We start from the raw sequence: 20,026 nt of genomic DNA on the forward strand, positions 1-20,026 counted from the left end.
GCAATCCTCCAGACCTCTCTCTATTTGCCTCCCCAGCTTCATCTCCTGCCACTATTTTAGTATAAATACTTGGTTTCAAAAACACTCCATTTATTTAAGCTTCTTGAAAGTATCCTTTTCGGGGCGCCTAGGTGGCTCAGTCGGTTAAGCGACTGCCTTCGGCTCAGGTCATGATCTCAGGGTCCTGGGATCGAGCCCCGCGTCGGACTCCCTGCTTCGCGGGAAGCCTGCTTCTCCCTCTCCCTCTGCCGCTCCCCCTGCTTGTGCTCTCTCTCTCTCTCTCTCTGTGTGTGTCAAATAAATTAAAAAGTCTTTAAAAAATTTTTTAAAAAAGGATCCTTAAAAAAAAAGAAAGCATCCTTTTCTCTTACACCTGTAGGGACTTGTACACACCCTTCCCTTGGCCTCCAGTGCTCTTTCCCTCTCCTGATGCCACGTTGGGCTCTGATGTGACTGGGAGCTATGAGAGCAGCTGCCCTGTTCCCTCCTCTGCCCCTAGAATGTTATCCCAGTGGCTCACATACACTGGGGACTCGATACCTATTTTAAATTAATCTCCTCTCCAACCTCCCAGGCCAAATTTGAGCTGATCGTGTCAGAGGCCTCCTACCTACGCAGTCTGCACGTGGCCGTGGATCATTTCCAGCTCTCAGCCCCACTGCGGGCCACCCTTTCCAACCAGGAATACCAGTGGCTCTTCTCTCGTTTACAGGACGTGCGTGAAGTCAGCACCACGTGAGATTCCTCTTCTCCCAAACACCACTCACTCAGCCTCAGTATCTTTAGCCTGTAAACCATTGGTTTTTTTTTTTTTCTCTCTCTCTCTCTCTCTTTCAGCTGCCCTCTCATTGCTCCCTTCATGATTTCCAGTGCTGTGGGAATAGGGAGAGCAAAGAAGAGGAGAGGGTGTGCGGGTGGGATAGATCCATTCATGGATCGACGGATGGGAAATGATTCCCAGGTTGAGGACGGGATGCACTATGGGCAGGTGCTGCACTGGAGATAGGTTGTGGGAAACAGGTGAAGATCAGAAAGCCAGAACAGAATCAAAAGACGAACAGGAAATGGAATATATGGATCAGAGGGTTTGATCAGGGGCAAACTAGGGATTGCCTTGGAGAGAACTCTAGAGCATAGCAGGGGTACATAGCTAAGGACAGTCAATAGAAGTCACTGACTAATAGAAAGGAGGAGTCACAAACTTAAGGTATAGCAGGGGTCAGCCAACTGCTCACTCAGGAGACTTGTGTGAATACTGTGCAGGTTCCTTTCAGACCTGGAGGAGAACTTCGAAAACAACATCTTCACCTTCCAAGTGTGTGATGTCATCCTGAACCATGCTCCCAATTTCCGCCGGGTCTACCTGCCTTATGTCACCAACCAGACCTACCAGGAACGTACTTTCCAAGGCCTGCTGTAAGACCTGATCCCCATCCAGTCCCCCTGTGGGCCCTGCAGTGAACTTGCCCTGAAACTCCCAAACCCCAACCCCAAATAGTATCCCCAAAGCACATGTTCTTGTGCCTGCTCTGTGATCCCAGCCCCAACCCACCTTTTAGACGCCCCCACCATAGACATTCCACTGCATCTCTACTCCCCATGCCTTCCCCGTGTCCCCAGTACTCCCTACGTCCCTCCTCACTTGAGGCTCGCTGCCCACACAGGAACAGCAACAGCAGTTTCCGAGAGGTCCTGGAGAAGCTGGAGAGCGACCCCGTCTGCCAGCGCCTTTCCCTCAAGTCCTTCCTGATCCTGCCCTTCCAGCGCATCACGCGTCTCAAACTGCTGCTCCAGGTACAGCGGCTCCCTCTCTGGGCCTTTCCCCTTCACCTGAAAGGGACAGTCTCAGGGAGCCCCAAGGCACGGGACTGGTCGTTCTTTTGCCCCTCTTCCACACCCTGTGGATGATGTGAGCCTTCTCCCCACTGCCCACACCCTTCTTCCTCAGGGTGAATTTGCTGCAAAAATTTTGTTCCTGGACTTCATTAGCCGACCCTCAATTCCCTCTTCCTGTTTTCCCATCCCTTCTTTCCATCTGGCTCCTGCCTACTGTTTGTTCTGTAGAACATTCTGAAGAGAACACAGCCTGGCTCTTCCGAGGAAGCAGAGGCCACAAAGGCACATCATGCGCTGGAGGAGGTAAGCAGCCACCAGCCCCACTCAGACCCCTTGATTGGCCTTCACAGAGAATTCTTCTTCTGCAAAGGCCCGTGACTCCAGAGAGCACAGGACTGTGCTAATGGGATTGCTCAGCTACCTCAGTGCACCCACCAAACCTCCAGACACCCTCCCCACCCCCCCCATCCCCTGCCCAGCCTCCTTCCCACACGGAGGACGCTCCACACCAAGGGACTATGTACGTCCCCAGATTAAATCTCACATTCACTCCACCCAGGAACATCCTGACAGATCATACAAGGTATACCAGAGGCCTAGAACTTCAATTTGATGCTGCCTTCACGCAATCCTAACCTGCCAGAAAAAAAAACCAGAGGCTGTCACAACCAACCTCCAGATTTCTTGCAGGGGACTCCAAGGTCAAAGCCTCTAACACAGTGCTCTTCCTCTCTCCTCACCCTGCTCGACATTCAGCTGATCCGGGACTGCAATAACAATGTCCAGAGGATGCGACGGACAGAGGAGCTCATCTACCTGAGCCAGAAGATTGAGTTTGAGTGCAAAGTGAGTCGGTCTCTGGCACCCACACCCCACCTGTGAAGCTTCACTTTAGCATCACCCACAGGTCACCCTCTAACGTAGAACCATCTTGCTCGCACTGTCTCGGTCTCTGCCCTTACTTCTGCCCACCTTCTCTTCTGTCCTGTTTCTGGGACACCCAGAGGCCTGCTTCAGTCTCCATGATAAATTATTAAGTGAAAAAGGATAGACACAGACTTTTGTTTATTATGGCATATCATCTTTGGTGAAGAAGTAGGAGCACACAACTCTGTGTCTGTGTTTGCTTGTGTATACCTAGAGAAACTCTCGAAGGATATGTGGGAAATAAAGGCCAGTGGTCCCCCGAGGGGGGTTACCTGAGGGGGAGGGAGTGCATTTGGGAAGTGGGCTGGTGAGGGAGAACATTTGGTGCTTAAATCATTCAGTATTTTATCAAGTCTTCACCGAGTTTGACCGAAGCAATATGAAATTAATTCCAAATACAGGGCCAAGATCTCCCATCAAAATACATATGTAAATAAACATTCTGCATTCAAATTCCACCTCAGAGCAGATACCACCCTTCCTTCCCACAAAGAGCGGGAAAATCCCTGATCCACATGTTAATTGTAGTCTTTACCCAACTTCCAGCTCCCCGCAGACCCCACCGAGTCCTCCTTAGTCTCATTCCCACATATGACTCCACAGGCTCCTCTCAGGTCTCTGGTTATAATCAGAGAAAGAACAGATGTCAGAGCTGCCCAGATCTTTTACCTCCTAAGACACACTGTGTCTTCTTCCCTGCCCGCTACCCTCGCAGGCCCTAACGGGGGTCTGCCAGTCCCCCTTCGGTTCGGGCTTCCTGGCCTGAGCTTTCTCACGTAGTCCCTGTCCTGGGTTGAACCACAGGCACCTGCCATTTGCCCGAGCTGTGGACACGGGAGCTGCACAGCGGTAGACGGTGGTAGGGAGAGGGCTCTGAGAGAGACAGTCTAAGCGGATGGGTTATGAGAAGGAAGGAGGCTGTGGAAGAGGTGAGCGTCGGTGGTGGGACTCATGAGGAAGAGGCACGGTGGGGAGGGCAGGACTGAGGAAGGCTCACGCTTGCCCTGTCGGCGACACTGCCTTTTCTGTCTTCCCCGCGCTACAGATCTTCCCGCTCATCTCGCAGTCACGCTGGCTGGTGAAGAGTGGAGAGCTGACGGCCCTGGAGTTCAGCCTGTCCCCGGGGCTGCGAAGGAAACTGAACACGCGTCCAGTGCACCTGCATCTCTTCAATGACTGTCTGTTGCTGTCCCGGCCCCGAGAGTCAGTGACTAGAATGGGAGGCCGGAGTGCCAGAGGGGAGTGGGATGAGGCAGGGGGCAGGACTCAAAGGGGCAGAGAAAGCTCATGTTCCCGGAGGAGCCCTTCTCGATGGCTCGACCCATGGAGTGCGGCTCACGGCCTAGAGAAGAGAAAGAGAGGGGGTCCCGCCAAATTCTGTCATGAGATCACATGGCAGGACTTGTACTCTGTTACAGACGCAGAGCAAAATGTAGCAGACTAGCAGACCACATTCTCACATCCGCGTATTTGGGCTAGACTCAGCCTTAGTCTAGACGTTCTTAGCCAATTCCAGATGCTCACTCTTTGGTCCGCAGGGCCTTAGAAAATTTATATTGGTTCTCTCTCTCCAACTCTTCAAAGTGGTGAAGTGTTCATTGCACGTGTGGTTTGTCAGATTGGTGACAAATCCCTGGGGACCCTGTAGCTAACATCTTGGGAGCAAGGTGGCTCCATCTTGTGGTTTTTATGAGAATTTGCAAGCTGCAAAGGACAGGGATCTTGAATCCAAAGACAGGAGGGTGGATGAAGTGTAACAGTTGTAGAATCGGGTTGACAAACCTTGTGTTTTACAGGGGTAGCCGATTCCTGGTATTTGACCATGCTCCCTTCTCCTCCATCCGAGGGGAAAAGTGTGAAATGAAGCTACACGGACCTCACAAAAACCTCTTCCGACTCTTCCTGTTGCACAACGCGCAGGGCACCCAGGCTGAGTTCCTCTTCAGCACTGAGACCCAGTGAGATGGGGCTGGGCAGAGGAGCTGGGGAAGGGAGGGAGGGAGGAGCAGAGGAAATCCTGGGAAGGAAGCGGGGCCAGGGTCGAAAATGTGCTCAGAAAACAGCCATAGCACTGTTTATCCTATTCTGGACTGGAGGGCATCCATAGGGAACCCCAAACTCAAACTCTTAGAGCTAATAGACAACTTGCAAGAGATGGGGTAGGAAAAGGTACAGAGTTGCTACCAAAGTCCAGCATCTATTTTATGCTCTTCAGTCAAGAGGGACAAAGTCTGCGAGACAACGGAAGGGAGATGGGCTGGTATGAAGTAACTAAAGAATTGAGTTACTGATGTCCCCGAGTGAATGGCCATGTTGTATGAGCCAGAAACTCTTCAGTGCCAAAGGCTGGTGGACATCTATGTGAAAAAGGCAAGCAATGAGGTGTCTTTAGCTTGCCTTCCTCCCACCTTCCAACCCAGTCCTCTGTTGAGCAGACATCTATAGTGTTGAGAAATTTGATATGCTCATCTTTTTAATGGTAACAATAATAACAAATACGTTCCCACAGAGATACGTACATTTTGGAGAGTATTAAAGAATAATACCTGTAAACCCTGGTACACAGTGCCGAAAATGAACAACTACAGGGCTATAGCTGCTGTTGCTGGTATAAGAGATATAAGAAGCCTCTTCTTTACAAAGTTTGACACGACACCAAATGGTCCAAGGATCCCTGTTTTGTAGACACTTTTCAGTTTTGTCTCTTGGAAGACACCTCAGGGTGGGATCAACCATGCCTGTCTTCACTTATGGAACATAGGGGCTGATATAGGGGTTTGTATACAAAGTGTCACCAAAGTCAAGTAATCAGATACAGACTCATGTTCTTTGTTTAGTGTTTTGGGTAGCATCTTCCTGGAATAGAAATAGTGTCAGCTCTCAATTACTCCAGTGTTTTTGGAAGCAGAGGCCAACATAATACAAAATCCTTCAGATAACTACAAAATAAGTTTGGGTTATATTGCATGACCCAAAAAATAGTAGATATATTTTATGATCACAAAATAATTTTCATCTCTGAGATATCTGATGGAAGGAAGGTGGGCAATAGAGTATCGAGAATTCTGCAAAGTGGTAGAGGGTATCTAAACTGAGATGAACATTTTGCTCAGTACAAAATGGGAAATCTCATGTATATATAATCGACAGTTGACATTATGCCCCCACTTGAAAGATACACCATTAAGAGGACAAGCTTAGAGAGAGAAGGAGAAAAATAAAGGGTGATAAACACAATTACATACATTTCAAGATCTTATGTTTCCAAGCAAGCAAAGTCCCATTGACTTTTGTCCGAGATGTCCTTGAACTAGACTTTTTGAACCAGACAAGTCTCTCCCACAGTCATTTTCCTTCCCCATCATTGGCCTTCATCCTACACCCCAGAGCTGCAGTCACGGCATTGACCCTGCTTTGTTTTCTCAGAAGTGAAAAGCTTCGATGGATCTCAGCCTTGGCCATGCCCAGAGAGGAGTTGGACCTCCTGGAGTGTTATGGTGAGTGAGGGGGTAAAAGGGAGAGAAAAATGGCAGGGCTGGAAGTCACCTTTGGAGGTAGGAGTTTAAGAGGCTGGGTGCTAACTCAGAGACTCCCACTTAAGGCTTCTATCCAGAATTTTAGAGTAGAGGTCTGGGCACTGGAGCTTAAGCACCTGAGATGATCCACTTAAAACTACTCACCACAATGGTACTGCCTCCTTCTCCATCTACTTCCTCCCTTGGGCAATAATTTCTCTTTTTCAATATTTGTCCCCTTAAGTCTATCTTGCTATTATTTTGCTTAGATTTCACCTGCTTCAAGGTCTTGGGGAAATATGGGGAGAAAGTAGGGCTGGAGTGGGAGTTGTGGGAGAATAGCAACCTAAGTAGGTTTGTCTTAACCACACCCTTTCCTCTACAGAATGACCTGAGACCACGGCCCTTAGCCCAGGCTGCCGGGTACCCACAGGTAGCCACAGACACACACGCATGTTATGAATGTGTCTTGCATTCATGTGAAGCCCGGATTTCTGGGTCTCATATAAGTCCCAGTAAGAATTCCCTAATTGGTATCCAGAGAGGAACTGAACTCAAAGGAACACCGGTAACTCAAAAGAACAAACAAATACAAGGAACCTTGGAACATGAAGTAGGAGAACCAGGCTGTAAACTGAGTTCTACTAACTTGCTTGCTACGTGACCCGTCTGCTGGCCTTTACTTCCCCAGTTGGAAGGAAGGCAAGATGATGATGCTTCCTCCTTTTCTGTCATCTTGTAAGTGGCAGAAGGAGATAAGCTTTAGAAAAAGAAATACAGATAATAATTCTGTTTGTTTTCAGAGGGAACCAGTGAAGTGTGGTAGTGTAGAAAGAGCGATAAACCCATGTAAGATGGAATGCTTGTGGGTCAGGAGTCCTCTGAGGCCTGTTATCTTGAGCTTTAAAACTATGGAAATTTCCTCTGGTTCACAAAAATACTGAGATAGAGAAAATCCAGAATTTCCTGAGGAATCATCTTGATCAACCCAGTCGTTTACAAGTGAGGAAACTGAAGCTATAGGGGATTAGGCACCTTACTTAGGTCACACCTGGAGCCCCACGGTTGCATCTCTTCCAGTCCCACATCTGGTACTGGGAAGGAAATGAAGAATGAGTTACAGAATCAGATTTTACAATCTGTTTGGGGAGGCAGGACACACACACAGAGCAGTTGGATAAGAGGCAAATGATTTGGCCTGGACAATTAGTTTTAAAGGAATTCAGAATCCATTGAGGACTATAGAGTCAGGGAAAGTTACAGAGGGAAGATGGGTCTTCAGCAGACTTTGAGTATTCGTAATAATGAGTCACTGAAGATGGTCACAACGTATTTCTCAGTTCATCTTCCCTGGAGAAATAGAATTTTTGATTCATTTCTGTTTTGGTATTTCCATTTCCTTTTCGACCATTTCTTGGTTGAGGATGAAGATTTTTCTGATTGTCTCATTTGTCTGTAACTTTCTAAAGCCTGAACTTTCTCCCGAGTCCTCCCAACCGCCCCCTGTAACCCCCCCTCAGTGTTCCAGTCCCTTGCCTTTCCTAACCTCTCTTCACACTCTGCTCTTCCAAAGACTCCCCACAAGTACAGTGCCTTCGAGCCTACAAACCCCGAGAGAATGACGAATTGGCACTGGAGAAAGCAGATGTGGTGATGGTGACTCAGCAAAGCAGCGATGGTAAGGGGGAGAATCCATGAGTGAGTAAGCTGGGCGTTGGAGGTGGGATACTGTAGGTGAATGTATTTGTTTCCTAGGGCTGCATAACAAAGTACCACAAATGGGGTGCCTTAAAACAATAGAAGTGTATTCTCTCATGGTTCTAGAAGCCATAAATCCAAAATCAAAGTGTTGGCAGGGCCATGCTCCTTCTGACACCTCTTGGGGAGGATCCTTCCTTGTCTCTTCTAGCTTCTGGTGGCCGCAGGTATTTCTTGGCTTGTGGTAGCCTAATTCCAGTCTCTACCTCTGTCTTCCTTGTGTGTGTGTGTGTGTGTGTGTGTGTGTGTGTGTGTGTATTCAGATTTCACTCTTTTTATAAGGATACCAGTCATATGGGATTAAGGCCCACTTTTCTCAAGAATGACCTCATCTTAACTTTACTAATTACACCTGCAAGAACCCTATTCCCAAATGAGGTCACATTCTGAGGCACTTGCAGTTAGAACTTCAATATATATTTTGTGGGAACGCAGTTCAGCCCATAAGAGTGGAGAAGGCCCAGGAGTAGGCAGCTGTAGACCTTGCCAGACCTAGAACAGCCAGGGCTAACACAATGGGAGGCTGGATTTCCCATGCCGGGGCCTCTCCAGTCCTTTCAGCCTTACCATTCAGAAAAGTTTTAGGGAAGGAGATCCAAGTGGAGTTATTATGGGTCTGTCCCAGGTAATTCTTCTCCCCACCCTCCCTGTGTTCCTAGGCTGGCTGGAGGGCATGCGGCTGTCAGACGGGGAGCGAGGCTGGTTCCCTGTGCAGCAAGTAGAGTTCATTTCCAACCCAGAGGTCCGTGCGCGGAACCTGAAGGAAGCCCACCGAGTCAAGACTGCCAAGCTACAGCTGGTGGAACAGCAGACCTAGCTATTTTCTGGGAGGAATTCCCTGAGCATAAGGTCAAGACGTTCCTGGAAAGGGCTGGCCCCAGAACCCAGCAACAGAGGCCTTCTGTGGACCAAGAAGTAGATCTTCTGAAAACTCGAGGACAAAATGAAGCTACCAGTTGCTAGTCTCAAACCTCCTTTCTGTGCTTTGTGCTTGGTGGAGGGATTTTGAGGGACTTTGCACTGGATTCCGAGAACCTTTTCTCATAAGAAAACAGACAAATGGGGCCTAAGCCAAGGAACTTTACCTCTACTACCGTATAGTACTTAAATATTCTGTTTCCCGGGTGCAGATTCAGGGCTGACCAAAGTTTCCATCATGGCTACAAGTTAAACAGAATTTGACCTCAGTCCACTAGAGGGAGATGTTTAAGGGAGATTAGCACATCAGATGAGAGGGTCAACCAGGTGACCTCTAAGGTATCTTCCAACTTGAGAGATTTTCCATAATTATTGGTGTGGGGTCAGGGAATGCATCTCTGGGATCTGTGTTGGTGGCAATGTGAGGGTAGTACTCTCACTCTAATAAATTTGGCACTTCTCTGAGTGTTTTCTTCTCAGACTCCTGAGCGCTGAACAAGGTACAGAACATGGAATCCCATGAGGATTCCAGGCCATTTGATTTAGGCGCCACGAGAGACCAAGACGGTACCTAGGTCATGGCAGATGCCAACTCTTGCTTTATGACTTCCAAGAGTTTGGGCCGTTTTTCTGTTTGTTTTGGCCTCAGATGTTGTATAAGGACTTAGAAGGAATTGATGAGTGATGAAAATCCCATTCAAACCTTTTTTATTGAACTCGTAAGTTAAGGCATAGGTTAGTTGGAATGGATTTGGAAATCCTACTCAGAGCATTCACGATTTCATATTTTGACTTGAATTATGGTGAAGGTATCTTCCCAGCTATTTCATCCTCTTTGTGAAAAGCAGCATGTATAATGGAAGAGTCCTAGAAACCCAAGTCAAGAGACCACCTCCACTTACTGCACTGCCATGATTCAGCCTGTCCATGTCTCAGTTTCCTTAAATGTAAAAGACAGGATTGGACCAGTCCTATCCAACTGCCAAATAAGATTCTCTATCTCCTACTGGATTGCCTTTCTCAGTTGAGGAGCGTCACTCTATGTTAATTCTCATATAGAGCCCTCAATACAATAGTATAGTCATCTTTTAAGCTGGATCATTATAGTCCTTCCCTGGACATTCTACTGCTCTGTTTCATTTTTAGGAAGCCCAGAAGTAGAATTGCATTGCCGCTTTGTGCAAAGGTAAGAATAATACGATAAACTTTGTCCTATACCCATTTGATGATACCGCACGATAGTATCACATTTGATAACACATTTTGTTTTCTGTTCATCCTAAAATGTAAGTTAGCTTGCTTAATTTTTAGAAAAGTTATCACTATAGTAACTGGGATGGGACTAATATTCATTTATCCTAAACAAGTTAACACTACTAAAAAATCTAAAATGGGGATGGTTTTAGAGAAGTTCAGTTGAAGTCACTATTTTCATAAAGCCAGCTTTTTGTTATTAATATATGATATAATATGTATATATTGTATGTAAACTAACAAGTGGTGCTCCTTAATAGCAATAATAATTAATATAATCCAAATTATTTGTTCAAACCAGCATTTGAATACTGGCCATATGGCTCAAACAGAGCTATATCCAACCTTATATTTTATAGGCAAATTCTCCCTTATTTTCCCAAAGAGGTAAAATGAAAACTTCTGAATGATACACAGGCAAATAACTTTTTTTGGTTGAATGACTGTTTCTTTGTGTGAAGTTGCTAAGGCTTTCTGAGTGCCTTTGAAGCTGACATCTGTAAGACTGAAACTGTCTTTAGATATTTAATATGTATTCATTTCATTGGGTTACTCTTCCCCCTAATCCAGGAAATTAAAAGACAATTGGTTTCTCCCTGTCTTTAGATCCTTGGTTTTAAAAACAAAAATGAAACAAACAAGAACTTAGATATGAGTCATCTCTACTCAGTTGAATTTCTAAATTTCCTATACTTTGGGTTTTAGAGAACTGGGTACAGTTCTACTTAATTGTTTCTTCTTTCTTTGGATTTCTGAATTTAACTCAACTTATTCTTTAATTCTGATTGGCATCACTGTCTTAGAAACAGCAATTTCTTGTAAGAGATTGTGAAAATAACCATTTACCAACACTTTTTGGACAGAATGGCATTTGAGGCATGTATGAATATACAGTGTTTTGGTTCGGGGGTGGTTTTTTTTTTTTTTTTAAGCAAAACCATGCCCAAGGGTAGTGTCTTCAGGAGAGATCAACAGTAGTTCTTTATGGTCCCTTTCTGAATTGTAACACGCTTGGAGCTTAGCATCACATAGATTTATGCTGAATTATTTCCTTCGTGCCCTTGAACACATTGAATTTCCATCTGTCACTTTTACCAGTAACACAGCTTAGCTCTTCCTTAAAGTTTATTTTCACTATCAACTTTTCACTTACAGTTAACTATGATCTTAAGATTTTTATTGTGTGCCATTTGCTCTGTCATGGTCATTTATAATGATTTTAGTAATATCAGCCTACATGTTAATATCTGGAAGGCTCACGGTTTGAGATGTAGTTATTTCCCCTAATTTTGTTTTCTTTCTGTCTCTTAAACAACTACTACATCCATGATTCAAAGCAAAATGGCTTTTGGTCCCATAATGACTGATTTAAAAAATTTTTTTTTTTTTTTTTTTTTTTTTAGTCTTTGGACTAGGAGTTGTCTAAAAGCCTTTGAAAAATCTAAAGGAAATTATACTCTCTGGCTCCCCTTCTTTCATACATATATTTATCCCCTTGACATGAGCCCAGTTTTCTTTGGGATCTCACGTTGCTCTACCCATAGTAGACTGTATGCTTTTAAGTATTAAGCGCTACTCCCCTTATCATGGCCTCTTCTGGTTAAGGAAGTTAAATTAGAAATCCAGTATTTTGGTATAGTGGCCCTTTACAGACACACCTGTTTCTCACCCACCCACCCTAAGACACATCGTTAAGACTTGTGTGCATGTTTGTATGTGGTTTTTCAAACCCCTGTATTAATGTGTTTTGGTGGTGGTGATTTGGTTCTATCACTAACAGGCTCAGTGACCCTAGAGCTGCATTTGCTGTAAACATGACTCGGTAGCTACATGATTACAGCAACTCCAAAGCTGTTGTTTAATGTAATCTTTAAACTCTGAAATCACGTGTGCAGGGAGGCCAAAGGTTACAGGCAAATGAGCTAAAGAGGAACCGATGCCAAACTCAAGTCATGATTCAAATGTGCTGAGAACATTCTCTGTACTTAAAAGTTTTTGACCCACTTCCTCCAACCCTCCCATTTTAAATGGCAATTACGGAGTGGGCATTTCTCTAGCCTATTCCTCAGAAGAGGGTGAGGCAAAAGCATCCATTCATTCTGCTGAATTCCCCGGGAGGATTGCAAAAACGAGGCTCCAGGCACAAAGAAGACTGGGGAATGCAGGTGAGTGGATGAGGGTGTTTATTCTTTCTGGGTGGCCTGTGAACAGGGAATGTGTGGAGGAAAGGAGCTGGGTTGGTGTGTGCTATAAACGTTTTCCAAGCTGGTGAAGGAGCTCCAAGGGAGTGACTACTGATCCCTGCTGCTTGGAGGATGAGTCATGGGCCTGAGGGCAGAGCCTGCTACAGGGAGGGGCCTGAGTCTGGCCCACAGAGTTCCCCAGGAGCACCAGTGAGCAGATAAATATTTTCCTGGCAGTTTAACCAGGCCTCTCAGAGGGCAATTATCTCTGAACAATGCAGATGGAAATTCAGAAGGAGAGTGGGAGCCGAGTCACTTTATTCCACTTCATTCCAGAGGTTCTAAGTCGGCTCACAGACCAGGGGGCTCCGAAACACCAGGGAGAAAGTTCATACTCCTCTGGAAAGGGTGGCTGTGAGCAACAGACCATGAGTTACTGTGGTAGAGTCCACGAGGTCAGCAAGAGACTTTCACCATCAGAGAAGTAGACAGTCTAAGGGAGAGAAAGGAAAATGCAGAAGGCAGAGGAAGGAGGGACCCTTGGATGGGACTCTTCCAGCCACTTCTAGAGGGTTTTCTTACTGAGATCAATTTGTGGTGAGGATGAGAGACTTATCCATTGTTGGAGTCAAAAGAACCCTAAAGATCTTTGTGTCTCACACCCTTACTTGTCTCATTGGAGCCTGCAGAGGGGAGATGATTTGCCTGCTATCGCACAGCCAGTTACCGACTGTGGATCAGCACAGCCCAGGGTTCATCTCTAGGATTTAAGCAAATATCTGTTGAGCTTGTGCTCCTTACAAAAGGTTGAAGGTGACTTGCCATAAAATGCAAGGATTGAGTAAACAGAGTATGTGTGGGCAGATTATTTTGGGGACAGGAGGAGGAGGTGGTGCTCAGACTTGTGGAATTGTTAGTAGCCAGATTTGGTGATGGAACTGAGCTGGGCCAGGCAACAGACTGTAACATAGATAAGGTGTGGTTTTCATAACTGTTTATCATCCTAGCACAGCAGGGCCTTGAAGAAATGAAGGGTTTCAGGAGCGCACATGCACACATGCGTGTGTGTGTGTGTGTGTGTGTGTGTGTGTGTGTATGTGTGTGTGTAAAGAGGTGGCTGTTTAGGGTAGGAGAGGACACAAGAGGATCTTTACTAAAAGATGAAATTCATATAGAAATTCATGGGCTTTCTCCTTGAAATAAAATAAAACTGGCTTTAACAAACGGGGAAAAGAGATGGAATTTTCCAGTTGAAAATCAAGAAAAATGAATATCTAAAATATTTTTTTAAAAACATTGGTCCTTTAAATTGGTGCTGGGGACATTTTTTTTATTCACTGGGTGTGAAAATGTACCTGATTTCACCAGTTCAATTAGGAGTTAAAGGAATTAATAGAAAAGTCAAACTGAATAATGAGCAAGAAGGGGAAATAAACAAGTGGACAAATAGGAATGCTTGGAAACCTAAGATGCTTATTATTGTTGGAAGTTCTCAGTGGGTGCCTAAAAACAGATTGCAGTCCTGGCAAGCTGCAGGAATATGGCTTGGGACAAGGGTGCCAAGCTGGAGAGAAGGATGCACTGGATAGAAGTTGATGAAAGGGATGACATAAGCTGCAATCGGGTGAAAGTGTACCAGAAAGGACCATGGGATCTCTGTGGGTGGGAATTCCATTCTCAGATAATAAAACCGTGGCAGAGGAATGTACTTGAGGCAACTTGACCAGAGTAATGAGACTGAGAGACAAGTAAAATGTGAAAGCTACAAACGAAGACGCAGAGGCTACAATGTGGAGGGAGGAACCGGCTCCTCTGGACTTTTGTATCTTGTCAGTCACACTCCTAGATGCCTGGGCGCTAAGACCCGGAGTCAACTTGACATTCTCTCCTCCCTGCCCACACAGTCAAATTCCATTAATTGATTCATAGCATCACTCACACTGTTTCCTTCTTGTTCCCCTGCCACTGTTTTAGTCTCGACGCCAAATTCCTGGACGCTGGAGTGACTTTCCCGCTGGTCTTTCTACTCCCAAACTTTTGACTGCGAACTTCCTGGAGGAATGTGGTATGACAATCTTAAATTTGACAGTGTCTGCCACATAATAAGGCTTATCAGAGCCAGATACAACCTGGCATCCAGCTCCCACGGTACCCCCACACTCTGCCCCTTACACGCCCTTCACTTCGCTCTCTGCCTGCTCTGTCCACACATTCCAGCGCCCTTTCCAGTTTGGGAAGATGCGGCTTCCTGTTTGCTTTCAACTGCGGCTCTTCTCCCACCTCTCCCTGCAGGGCTCTCAAGTCAAACTAAACACTTCTGAATCTTTACATCATTTAAATGCAGACTTCGGATCTATGGAAGGATCTGATTCTAAATCTAATCCAGGTTACACACATTGTTGGATTGTGCTCTCCCCACCTTCTGACTTCCTTTGTGTCTCCCTTTAAAATGATCAAAATACATCGCTTCTTGAAGCTGGCGCCCCCTGACATAGGTTTACATCCTGTCCAAAATGTATTTCTTTTGCAACTTTGGGCAAATATTTAAACCTAAGCCTCAGATTTTCACCTGTCGAATGAGTAATAGCTTCCAAGATCCTTGTGAAATGAAATTCCCCATTAGAGAGCTAGGTACACAGTAAGTGCTCAATAAATGGTTACCATCATCATTAGTATTTTGTCTGAGGACCAGTTTCTGGGCAAAGTAAGTAAGCTCTTTCAATTCCTCATGTGATCTTGTAAAGTGTGCAAACACACAGAGTTATCTATCATTAATAGCTTTTTACCCATGAAGGCTCTGTCAATTTTTTACATGTTATGTTGGCATTCAGAAAGCAAGACTCTTACTTGCATTTAGTGAAGTGGAAACTAAATAACATAAGAGTTCTCTCTAGACTTGGTTGCGGTATTCTTAGAAAATCACTTAAACCTCGGTGTCCTCTGTGAATTGGGATAATTATATATATTGTGCACAATTATTTTTCCTACCTCCTTTCTAGACCTACTGACCCAGTTGGGCTTTTGATCTTTGCCCATTCAACACCTCTTCCAGATCTTCCCACCCCCACTTTTAGGCCATTCCTTATCTTCCTCAATGCCACCTTTTCTTCTGTCCCATTCTCCTGCTCTTCTTCGGTGTTTCCATGAGTCCACCCTAAGACCACTTCCTCCCATGCTTCGTGCTGTGCCATTTTGTGTGGTGTCTGGACCTCAGCTAGCATTTTCTATGCTGAAAAGGTCCTGTAGTTGCCATAGGCCCTTTAGTTCCTGTCTCTGTCACAGACCCTGGGTCCATATTTTTCTCCTCAGACACATCCACCCAGATACACACAGGCGCTTCCACCACAGCTCCCCCAAACACAGCAGTCTCCCTGTCCCCAGCTTGGCTCCTGGCGCGTTATTTCCTTTCTCACCTGACAACATTCCTTAGTTGAAAAGGTCTCTGTCCTCTTCCTTTTTGCTCTGATTCCTTTTAATGAGTTGCCCATCATATCACACTGATTCTGGCTCTTAAACATCTCTCCGATCGGACCCTCTCCTGTCTCCACGCGACCTACTCTCAGCTCTCGCCCCTCACTTGGATTAACTCAATTGGCCTTGTCTGGTTTCCCTGCATCTCCTCTCTGAGCCCTCTGATCCTGTTCTCCATTCGTCTTTCTAAAACACAAATCTGGGCAAGTCATGCCCATGAGGTACAACTGTGGTTGCCTCTAACTGACCAAAGAACACAGCTCCGAGGTCTTAGTGTCGTACTTGCAGCTTTTCCCACTCCTCCTTACCGGCCTCCTCCTCCACCACCGCCCCCTGTTGGCCACTCCTACATGCACACCCAGCCTCTCTGAACTCCCAATCTCGCGGGCCTTACACTGACTATACTTCTGCCCAACATCCCCCTTCCTGCCTTCTCTGCTTACCCAAATTCTACTCTTCCTTCAGGAGTTAAGGCCTTGGACTCTGAAGCTTTCTCAGCCCCAGCAGACATGGCTGCTTCCTCTTGTGGATTCCATCGAGCTTTGTCCTTATGGACAGCCCTGCACAGCTCTGTCCTCCTGCATTGTAATGGTCCTCCCCAGTAAGAGTGTCTGTTTCTGAAAGTCGGGAAGACATTTCATTTACCTTTTGTGCTCACCCAATACTGTAGGTGCTTGTAAACCCCACTGAATGACAGAATAGATGTCCCTGCCTTTATTTCTCAGGACTTTGTTATGAAACTCAAATAAGAGGGTATTTCTGAAAGAACAGTATAAACTAAACACAAATGTAAGAACCCTAAATCTCCCAAACTGTCTGTCTGTACTAAAAGAACACCCCTTCGAGGTGGGTGAAGGTGTTTCATTTCCAGGAAATCGGACTTCTTTTTTTTAATTTGTAATCCCATTTTTCATTGTTATGTTAATCACCATACATGACATCATTAGTTTTTGATGTAGTGTTCCATGATTCATTGTTTGTGCATAACATCCAGTGCTCCTCGCAGAACGTGCCCTCTTTAATACCCATCACCAGGCTAACCCATCCCCCCCTCCCCTCTAGAACCCTCAGTTTGTTTTTCGGAGTCCGTCCTCTCTCATGGTTCGTCTCCCCCTCCGACTTACTCCCCTTCATTCTTCCCCTCCTGCTATCTTCTTCTTCCTCTTTTTTTTTCTTAACATATATTGCATTATTTGTTTCAGAAGTACAGATCTGTGATTCAACAGTCAGACTTATTCTTAATTAGTCAAGACCATTTAAGACTTGGAGTAGAATCATCAAAAGCCAAACTGTCTTTTTCAGCTGATTTTTATGTACTCTTCTTATGCAAATGATGTTAAAATATAACAGTCAAAAATAAATTCTAATGCACTATCTCAGAAATATACAAATAATAGGAAAAAATTAGCTAACAGGAACAGAAAATAATAGGACTCCAAGAGATTTTATAGTGTTTTTAGACCCACGTGGAGCCTGTATGGAGAGTTATAATGGCGGGCGGGAGGGGCTGCTAAATGAACCGGGTTCCTACAGTGAACCCAGGACTGCTCAGGAGCCTGAGACGCAAGAATGCTGAGTAGAGAGCGGGAGGTCTCCTGGACAGACTTTGAACTGTGAAGCTCTCATGGACATAGATGTCCTTAGCACAGCGCTACAACTAGGGCTGCCAAATTTAGCAAATAAAAATACAAAACACCCAAATATTGCAGGAAGCATACTGACACTAAAAAATTATTTGTTGTTGGTCTGCAATTGAAATTTAACTGGACAGCTAATATTTTATCTGGCAAACCAAGCTGCAACCCAAATGACATTAATATCTTTGAACCTGATATTAGTGGCTCTAGGGTATTTTGGAGAAAAAATTAGCATGGGCTTTCTGACTATAAACAACCAGAAGACTGGTGGTAGATTGCCATCTAGTGGAAATTTTGTGATAGTGACGGCTTAAATTGGAAGGATAGGCTTTTTCCTGGAGTCTTCAAGGAAGGATTGTGCTCTGGCCCAGTGCAAAGCCCTGAGGTTGCTGCGCGGCGGCCGGGGGTGGGGGGTGGGGCGGAATGATGATGTCAGGAGGACAAGGGTGCCGTGGGGGGAGGCGAGGTAGGACGAATGCTGAGATGCGGCCGGCCCCTTGATCTAAGGAGAGGAGCACCTGACCTTGGCTCTCCAGAATGCACACTTTCTCCTGCATTCCAGCCAAAACCAAAACAAAAGCCAGGGCTAACTGTAAGAGGCACCATATCCTTCCAGATGAGGATGGCTCAGACGGATGTGGAACTATGAAAAATATGTTTCTACAGATGAGATCACAATTATAATGAACGAAAGAAGTCCTGCAAAAGGTAACGGAGTGGCTACAAGTTCAGATTTTAAAAGGACTGAAAAGACGTAAATATTAAAAGGCAGACATTCTGGAATTCCAAGGATAATCTCTCTAAGTGTGAAGCCCAGAAGCAGTTCCATGCTGCAAAACATGCGAAAGTCCACTACTAACAATAACATTAGCCATGATGACAATAAACCAAACTGGGAACAGGAGGAACAGGGAGAGGACAAACATACTCCTTGAGGCAGATGTTATAACGTCAACATGTAATGCAGAGAAAGCAGAAGCACTTGACTCTTATTGTAGCTGGTCTTCTCCAGAAAGAATGATATTCTAGAAATTTAAAAACTTGGACCAAAAACATAAGACGATCTTAAAACCCAAACACAGTCTTCTAGCCGATTTAAATAATTCTAGATTTTTTTTCTGGAGTAGAACAGGAGAGGATCTCGAGGATTTAATAGAGGCAATTATCCTAATTTTTAAAGGCATGATTTGTAGAAGCCAAAGAAGAATAAATTTAATGTGTAATTGTCATAAATTTCTAGAAGAGACTATTGAAAGATGTTAGATAAAAAATAATCGTGAAAGACAATCAGTGTCTCCTAAGATAAGCCATGCCAAGCTAATCTTATTTACTATGTTGTTAGGTTTACAAGAATATCAAATCATTAGAGTGCTATGAAGAGAATATGTTTTGATTTTAGTGAGCCATACAGCACAGTTTTTTCCCAAAATGTGTTTTCAAAATCCTGGAGATAACAAAGGATGGCCCTGGATGATAGTATAGTTGAGGATTTGTAGCCAGTTTAACTTTCAGCCCAAAAATGTGCTCATTAAGGGAGTATTTTCAAGAAGGGATGTCAAAATGTTCTGTAATTACTTGTTTACTAATGATTATTAAATCGAGAAAACATACTGATCAAATTTGCAGGGAGCAAAATTGCAAACAAGGTATAGCAGGATTCCAAATCATCTTAACAAACTCAATAATGGGTTACAATTAACCAAATGAGACTGAACAATGTATATTTTTGTCTATTTAGATTCAAAAATATCAATTCTCCAAATACAAAGTAAGAGAGAATGATTTTAAAACAGTTTCTATTAAAATGACCTAGGGGTCATAGCTGACAATAAGTTTGGGACCAAGAATGGGGACCTTGGGGACCAAATGGCTGGGGGGAAAAAAATCCAATTCCTCTCCAGACAACAATAGAAAAGAGTGTCCTTTCTGAGGGAGGGGACAGTCACACTGTACAATGCAGTGGGCCAGACTGCATTAAAGTCAAGTGCAGTTCTGGCACCCTCTTAAAAGGAATATCCATAAGGTCCTCTTCATCTGAAGAGAAGCATGCAAGCTGGTAAGGAGCCTAGAGAGCAAGCCGCGGGAGGGCAAAGCTTAGAGGGATGACACACGGTCCTCATATTTTTCGATAGATTTATTCTTTGTAAGCACATGGAAAGCAAAACTCAGATCAATTAAACAATAATGACTTCTTCCTAGCAGAAGAACAGAACTCAATAATAATTAGAGCTTTCAGAAATTCTGTGGCCGCTTGTGTAGGCGAGTTAGCCCACCACCTCTGTCACCTGCAACTGGAAAATCAGGACTCAGTGATCGTCTGTGGTGGCATAGAGGAGACTCCGGGGTTTGTCAGGAGGTTGGACTTGTCAGCTTGTCAGTTTTCTTCTTCTAGGATTCTACACTTCTAATAACTTTTCACCATTTTCTCTGTTTGGTCTATCATTTCTTAGTTCTTATTTTATTTTTAGTCTGCCATTAGAATATGTAACACTTTTTAGCCAAGTGTTGCAGGTAGGCATAGACTTTT

The 20,026-nt window shown here is 44.8% G+C and overlaps 1 protein-coding gene across 4 annotated transcripts in view; it reads left to right on the top strand.

Moving 5' to 3' along the window:
• The window catches only part of ARHGEF5 (Rho guanine nucleotide exchange factor 5), a 34,714-nt gene that overhangs the window by 13,250 nt on the left and 1,438 nt on the right, over window positions 1-20,026 (top strand). For 2 of the 4 annotated variants that reach the window (XR_003516355.2, XR_003516356.2), the window contains exons 6-16: window positions 575-735; window positions 1,264-1,416; window positions 1,665-1,794; window positions 2,065-2,139; window positions 2,593-2,682; window positions 3,809-3,966; window positions 4,560-4,721; window positions 6,190-6,260; window positions 7,852-7,956; window positions 8,696-9,673; window positions 10,101-10,140. Coding sequence is in view for 2 of the 4 variants with exons in the window: in XM_027573178.2 (XP_027428979.1) it covers window positions 575-735; window positions 1,264-1,416; window positions 1,665-1,794; window positions 2,065-2,139; window positions 2,593-2,682; window positions 3,809-3,966; window positions 4,560-4,721; window positions 6,190-6,260; window positions 7,852-7,956; window positions 8,696-8,853 (1,263 nt within the window). In the remaining 2 variants the exon portion in view is untranslated. Of the gene's footprint in view, window positions 1-574; window positions 736-1,263; window positions 1,417-1,664; window positions 1,795-2,064; window positions 2,140-2,592; window positions 2,683-3,808; window positions 3,967-4,559; window positions 4,722-6,189; window positions 6,261-7,851; window positions 7,957-8,695; window positions 10,798-20,026 lie in introns of those variants that run through there. The other 2 variants (XM_027573178.2, XM_027573180.2) reach the window with 1 other exon arrangement.

Source organism: Zalophus californianus, chromosome 12, assembly GCF_009762305.2.
Source record: "Zalophus californianus isolate mZalCal1 chromosome 12, mZalCal1.pri.v2, whole genome shotgun sequence".
NCBI classification, from domain to species: Eukaryota; Metazoa; Chordata; class Mammalia; order Carnivora; family Otariidae; genus Zalophus; species Zalophus californianus.